At 35.7% G+C, this 7,558-nt stretch overlaps 1 protein-coding gene across 7 annotated transcripts in view; it reads left to right on the plus strand.

Annotated features, from left to right (window-relative positions):
* DCAF6 (DDB1 and CUL4 associated factor 6) overlaps positions 1-7,558 on the plus strand; it is a 137,681-nt gene that overhangs the window by 31,771 nt on the left and 98,352 nt on the right. For all 7 annotated transcript variants that reach the window (XM_029934971.1, XM_029934973.1, XM_029934972.1 and 4 more), the window contains exon 3: positions 1,593-1,685. In XM_029934971.1, the coding sequence (XP_029790831.1) occupies positions 1,593-1,685 (93 nt within the window). The remainder of the gene's footprint in view (positions 1-1,592; positions 1,686-7,558) is intronic.

Here is a 7,558-nt window from a genome sequence, read left to right on the forward strand (position 1 = left end):
AATCAATTAAAATAAATATACACAATAAAATTTATTTATTTTTATTGAGGTAGAATTGACATACGTTACATTAGTTTTGGGTGTACAACATAGTGATTGGACAATTCTGTACATGACTTCAGTGTTTACCATGATGGTGTAGTTACCATCTGTCACCATACAACATTATGACAATATTATTGACTACAGTCCCTGTGCTTTACTTTTTTTACATTTTGTCTCTGTGACTTATTTATTTCAGAACTGAAAGCTTGTACCTCTTAATCCTGTTCGTCTACCTAGCCTGTTCCACTGGCCTCTCCCCTCGGGCACCCCACTAGTTTGTTCTTTGTATGTATGATTCTGTTTGTTTTTTGTTTTGTTTTTTAGATTCCCTATATTAAGTGAAATATGGCACTCATCTTTAAGATATCTGACTTTTGGGCACCTGGGTGCCCACCTCCGTCGGTTAAGCGTCTGACTTCGGCTCAGGTCATGATCTCACAGACCATGGGTTTGAGCCTGCCTCAGATTCTGCATCTCCCTCTCTCTCTTACCCTCCTCCACTCACACTCTGTGAAATAAACATTAAAAATAATAAATAAGATGTCTGACTTATTTCACTTAGCTTAGCCCTCTAGATATATCCATGTTGTCACAAATATCAAGATCTCATTCTTTTTATGGCAAAGTAATTAATGTTCCATTGTGTACGTATTCTTGTCCATTCATTCATCTATCAATGGACTTTGGGCTGCTTCCATATCCTGGCTCTTGTAAATAATGCAGTAAACATAGGGGTGCATGTAGCTTTTTGAATTAGTGTTTTTGTTTTCCTTGGGCTAATACCAGTAGTAGAGTTACTGGATCATATGATAGTTCTATTTTTAATTTTTTGAGGAAACTCTGTACTGTTTTCCACAGTGGATGCACCAGGTTATATTCCCACCAGTAGTGCATTAGGGTTCTCTGTTCTCCATGTCCTTGCTGACCATTGTTATATCTTGTCATTTTGATATTACTCTTAATGAGATTTTCCCTTTACAGGGCATACACATGTACAGGTCTCATTTTGTGTCCTCACCATGTAGAGATGGCAGCTCTTTGGGACTCACGTGATTCTCCTTACACTACCTTTTAGCAGCCTTAATAACAGCTGCTTGTAGAATTGTTAGTGAAAGAACTTGTTTCTGGGGGGCGGGGTGGGGGTAAGGGCAGGGCATCGTCTCCAGTAAAGAAGAATGTGTGTTCAGTTCTCTTTCAGGAACCATAGTTCATACAGAGCAGAGTAAGAGTAGCAGCTACCAGTCTCTCTGGTTATTCCGATACCTCTGAAAGCCCATCCTGAAAAAATGTTCCCCCAAAATGAGAGAGAGAGAACAAGAGGGCTAGTTTAAATAATACAATTTAAAGACTCGGTCATTTCTTTGTGAATTTACCGAATGTTGTGTTTGCTAAATGGCTGTATTTTCAGTAGGTAAACTGGTAAATACTGCTTACCATAGGTGCAACTTTATTAGTGATTATAAACTTTGAACCATTAATTAACTGAAAGATGGCATACTTGTTTTTATGTTTAGTTTGCCACAATTTATATTTTGCTTTCTTTTTAGGTTAATACAATCTGTTGGAATGAGACTGGAGAATATATTTTATCTGGCTCAGATGACACCAAGTTAGTGATTAGTAATCCTTACAGCAGAAAGGTAAAGTGGCTTAAAAACTCCATCATTTCATGAGAAAAATTAAGCTAAAAATTAAGAAACTGTGCATAATCATGGAATGGTCATTTGTAACAGAATATTCTTCTTACTTTGGTAAGGTTAGTTATATAATTTAGAAGTTATTACATGCATATCCCTTAGTCTCCTTAGGAAAACCTTAGATTTCACTCAGCTGGAGTCATCCAGCAAATTTGAATATGGTTCACTATCCACTTGGGTAAAATTACCAAAAGTAACATTATCTCAGTAAACCATTCTTTGGGGGAAAAAAGTCAATGTGTTTTTTTTTTTCTTTCATAATCACAAAATCTTCTCTTCTGCCAAGTGGTTTAAGAAACAGTATATTATCAGTTTGCATAAACAGTGTTTAGGTTCTAGTGAAATGCTTCATGATATCTAATACCATAAACTGGCTTATCATATTGAGTTTTAAGAATATTTCTCATTTTTAGTGGCTCTTCTCTATATATGGAGAAACCCATACACCTATTTTTGTATCCGTGAAAACTTGGTAGATTGTCAGACCAATCTCTCACTTAAAATAGTAGTAAGCTTACCGAATACATTATTCAATTATTTCTTATTTTTCCACATTTAAACAGTTAAGATAGTCTAATAAATGTCTGTGGTTCTTCAGTCTGAGTGAAGTTCATATTGAAGATATCCTTGATTAAAAGACAGGTCATAATTTTATTTCAGAAATAACTTTATTGTCCTGACTTAGCAGAGGGAAGCTTGATGTTTTCAAATCCTACTCGTTTTAGGTCAGCAATAACTAGGTCTTTTAAGGTGCCTGGACCCAATTGCAGTGTGGAGCTTGGGGCCTGGCTCAGTGGCATATGGAAGCATCCTGATCTCCCAATGTGGAGGCTCTCTGCAAAATGCCTAAAAGCTGTCTTCTTGGGTTTCTGTAGAGGCTTCATTACATAGTCCACAGTCCTAACTATCATTATTCATTAGTCACTGACTGATTGAACCTCCAGCCCCTCTCCACTCCTAAGTTGCAACTCTCTGATCTTATGATTGCTCCTTCTTTCAACCAGTCCCCACGCTTTGGTGGATTCCAAAAGTCATCTCCATTAATAATAAGACACCCGTGTCACCTTTATGCCTCTGAAGCATTGTCAGAAACCATTGATAACAAGACACCCATATCACCTCTGTGTCTCTGAAGCATTTTCAAAAACCATTGAGCAAGACCAGATATATCAGAGAAATAGGTTTTGTTCATCTGAATACTTATTTATTTATTTTTAAATGTTCACTTATTTTGAGAGGGAGAGAGCAGGGGAGGGGCAGAGAGACAGAATCCCAAGCAGGCTCTATGATGTGAGTAGAGAGCCCAACACAAGGCTCCATCCCATGAACCAAGAGATCATGACCTGAGCTGAAATCAAGAGTCAGAATGCTTAACCAACTGAGCCACCCAAGCACCCCCAAAGGTATATTTCACTATCGTAATTATTTTTAATATTTCTGCTCAGTGACATTAAGTATATTTACATTGTTTATACTGTCACCACACCAGATACAGAACTATTTTCATCTTGCAGAACTGAAACTCTGTACTCCTTAAACAATAACTCCTTTTTCTTCCCGCTCTCCAGCCCTTGGCAACCACCATTCTACTTTTTGTCTTTATGTATTTGACCACTCTAGATACCTCACATAAGTGTTTATATGATATTTGTCTTTTTATTACTGCCTATTTCACTTAGCATGATGTCTTTAATGATCAGACATGTTCCAGCATGTCAAGATTTTCTTTTTTAAGCCCAAATATTCTATTGTATGTATATTTTGTTTATCCATTCATCTTTCAGTGGACACTTGAGTTACTTCTACCATTTTGATATTGTGAACAATGGTACTGTGAACACCTCTTTCTCTCTGTCCCTGCTTTCCAATTACTTTGGGACTATATTCAGTGGAATAACTTTTAGAAGATCTTGTTTATGCTTTATTTGCTTATTTTTGGAAGAAGGACATTTACTTTGATGGCATGGTTCCCAATAGAATATGAATATTTGAAAAGTGCATACTCCTTCTCATTGCCAGTTTAAAATGTGATTAATCAGATAATACTTTTAAAAAGTTTAAATATAACAAGACTTTATCTTTTTCATGTAGTGGTCTTAATAGATCCAAATTTGCTATCACATAGAAATAGTAAAAAAATTTTTTAAACATAGATGATTAATTACATAGGAAAATAAAGGGTTTTTTAATATTTATTTATTTAGAGGGAGAGAGTTCATGTGCAGGGGGAGGGGTAGAGAGGGAGAGAGAAAATCCCAAGCAGGCTCTCTATTGTCAGCACAGAGCCCCATGTGGGACTGTCTTAAGAACCATGAGATCCTGGCCTAACCCAAAATCAAGAGTTGGATGCTTAACTGAATGAGCCACCCAGGCACCCAAAATTACATTTTTTGGTTCTGAGTCAAATATTCTCTGTTCTTAAAGTTTGACTTTATTTTTAGGTCCTGTGAGTTCATGGAAAGATTAATGCCAATAACATTTTGAAATACATTTTTTTAAACAGAGGTAAGAGGTTGGAGGTATTCCTTATTAATGGTAACATCTTAGTTGTATATGTTGAATGTCTCAAATGTATAAAACAGAGAAGTTTCTTTTCCCAGTATTTATAGTCTGGTTTACTTGAATCAATCCTCCCACTGAAAACTAAAATATTCTTGATTAAAGACTTTAAAATTTTTCTTTATCCTAAAAAATTTTCTTTATCTTAAAGAAAAAAATTGTCCTGAATGTAACAGATAATTGCCTTGATAATAAGGCATTATTAGTCTAAAATGTAGGGGAAAAGGTGAATCCAGAGAAGTGAGCATGAGAACTATTTTCTCCCTGAAGATATTTGTTAATCGAAGCCTATGTAGACTTTAATCATGATGGCCTTAAAGGTCAAGGTAGACAGAAACAAAGCTTAGGACCCAAATCAGGTATGGATTCCTATAGCAGACTCTCCGCTGGGACACCCCTCACCCCACCACTCAAAAATGGTAGCCTTGTAACATCTGATATAAAGAAATCCTAAGTGTACCGTGTATGCAGAATTTTTCTTGATTTGGCCTCAGCCAGCTCCCTGGGTGGCTCAGTGGGTTAAGTATCTGATTTCGGCTCAGGTCATGATCTTGCAGTTCGTGAGTTCAAGCCCCCACATCAGTCTTTCTGTTGTCAGTGCAGAGCCTGCTTCAGATCCTCTACCACCCTCTCTCTCTGCCCCTCCTCTGCTTGTTCTCTCTCTCAAAAATAAGTAAACATTAAAAAATGATAAAAAAGTAAATAAAAAATAAATCTTTAATAAAATCTGTCTCAATTTATGAACAATATGTGATATGTCAGTACACGTATTAGTGTATCTGGTGCTTTTGTTTCTGAAGTTATGCATAAACCTTTTAAATGGAGGTAAAACATGAATTGTTAGGAATGATGTCTGCTGAATGCGACTAAAGCAAAGCCAAAGGCCTGTCAGATGAAGAAACCAATATGTACACTGTTGTGACTTTTATATGGTTAGCTTCTTGGTAAGCCATGCCAAATACCTGACAGAGATAAAGACCTTGATACTTGTCTTGTTTAAAAGATTTACATTAATTATTTTCTGTTCTTATTTTTTATACCTTAATCTATTAGATCTTAGTGTCTTACACTTGGAGAAAGGAATGAAAGATTTTAAAACATTTAACAGACAAATTTTGTTCCCCATTGGCTTTAGTTGATGCAGGTGCAAAAGACCCCTTCCCCCTTTTAACTCTAATTATATGTGCATTACTGTGTCGTAATTTATGGTTCTGAGTAAATTCTTATTTTGGCCGTACCTTATAACCTGGGTCTTAAATAAAATGAGGTGACTTAAATACTCAAATCGGTCAAAGTAAGTAGCTGCTAATATTCATTACAGATTTATATTATGATTTGATGTGGCACTCTCTGTTAAGAATTTGGCAGTTAGTGTAACACAGAAAATACTCACTTAAAATAACCAAACCCAAAATAAAGCTGAAGTATATTTTCCTTTGTTTTAAAATTTTTAAATGTAGGGAAAAATGGAAAAAATAATACAATGAACATCCACAAATAGATTTTTTAAGCATTTAAGCATAAGTTGGAGGCATCATGCACTTCATGAATACTTTGATATGTGTCTACTAAGGACAAGAACATTATCCTATTTTTTATGTACACCAAAGAGATCAAACAAGGCCACACTCTTATTTCAGCCTTGTACCATAAACATATTATGTCCTTTTCATGATATATTTCATGTCATGTTTTTGCATTTTTATGCTTTTTATTAATGATTTCACTATCCTTTTTAAGTTCATTTTTTTGAGAGAGAGAGAGAAGAGAGCACATGCGTGTGTATATAAATAGGGAGGGGGCAGAGAGAGAGGGAGACACAGAATCCAAAGCAGAGAATCTGAAGTAGGCTCCAGGCTCTGTCAGAGCAGAGCCCCAACTTGGGGCTTGAACTAACTGTGAGCCAAAGTCGGATGCTTAATCGACTAAGACACCCAGGCACCCCAATGATGATTTCACTGTTTAAAATGTCCCTAGCTAGGTATCATGCTGAAGTCCTATCCCGTGTTTCTGAGCACAAGAAGCCTGAGAAATTTCTTATGGGGAAAATATGTTAAATAAGCTTCATGTAGGCATGAATTATAATGTTGCTGCCCAAGAGTTCAGTGCTAATGAATCAACAGAATATAATATATAAGGTCTCTAAACAGAAACATATAAAACAAGACTGCATAGGGGTGCCTGGAAGGCTCAATTATTTATGCATCTCTTGACTCCGGCTCAGTTCATAATCTCATGGTTCACGGGATTGAGCCCACCAAGGGGCTCTGTGCTTATGGTGTGAGATTCTCTTTCTCCCTTTCTCTGCCCCTCTTCCACTCACAGGTCCCCCCCTCAAGATAAGTAAACATTAAAAAGTAATAAATATATAAAACAAGGCTGTGTATTGATTGAGAAAAATGTGGCCAGAGGCTCATAAAAGCCTACTCATGTGTTTTTCTAGGAGCAATGATTCAGTACTTGTAATTCATTATTCGTGCTGATTTTACAAAACACCACTATCAGGAATGATGAGAATTGACTATATACTATTATATATATGATACATATATGATTCTCTACATTACACATGCATGTATATGCTCATATGGTCCGTATTCACATTTCCTTATTTTTTCATCACATTCTTTGTTACTGCCATACCTCTTTCAACCCAGGCTCCATCCATTTTTTCATTTAGTTCCTGTATTTAGTCTCCTTTACAACAGTTTGCTTAACTTTTTCATCTTTTCTGATATTGATATGTTGTTTTATTGTTGTATTGAGATATAAGAACAGTTGCTTTATAGAATGTCTTTCAACTTAGATTTGTCTGATTCTTTCTTTATGAATAGATTAAAAGTAAACATTTTAGCTAATTCTCCACAGATGACATTGTGTGTGGTATGTGATATTAGTTTGTCCCTTTATTGGTGATGTTAAGTTTGATCTCTCCATTATGCTTTCCCTTTGTAATTAATAAGTTGTTTGTGAAGTGGTATGTTGAAACTGTGTGAATATTCTCTTTCATAACAGTCTTTTGTAGAGTGGTTTTAAGTGTTGACTCTTGCCTTAATCAGTTATTAAAATGTAGTTATAAAATAGTGATTTTTAAATGTCATTCCTTCTACATTTTTTAACTGACATTATTCTGTAATAAGAGCACTTCCTTTGTCCCTACCATTTTTTGGAACTCATTTAGGATTATAAATTTTTTAGTTTATTTATTTATTTTGAGAGAATGGGGGAGGGGCAGAGGGATAGGGGGAGAATCCCAA

This window comes from Suricata suricatta, chromosome 3 (genome assembly GCF_006229205.1).
Source record: "Suricata suricatta isolate VVHF042 chromosome 3, meerkat_22Aug2017_6uvM2_HiC, whole genome shotgun sequence".
NCBI lineage: Eukaryota > Metazoa > Chordata > Mammalia > Carnivora > Herpestidae > Suricata > Suricata suricatta.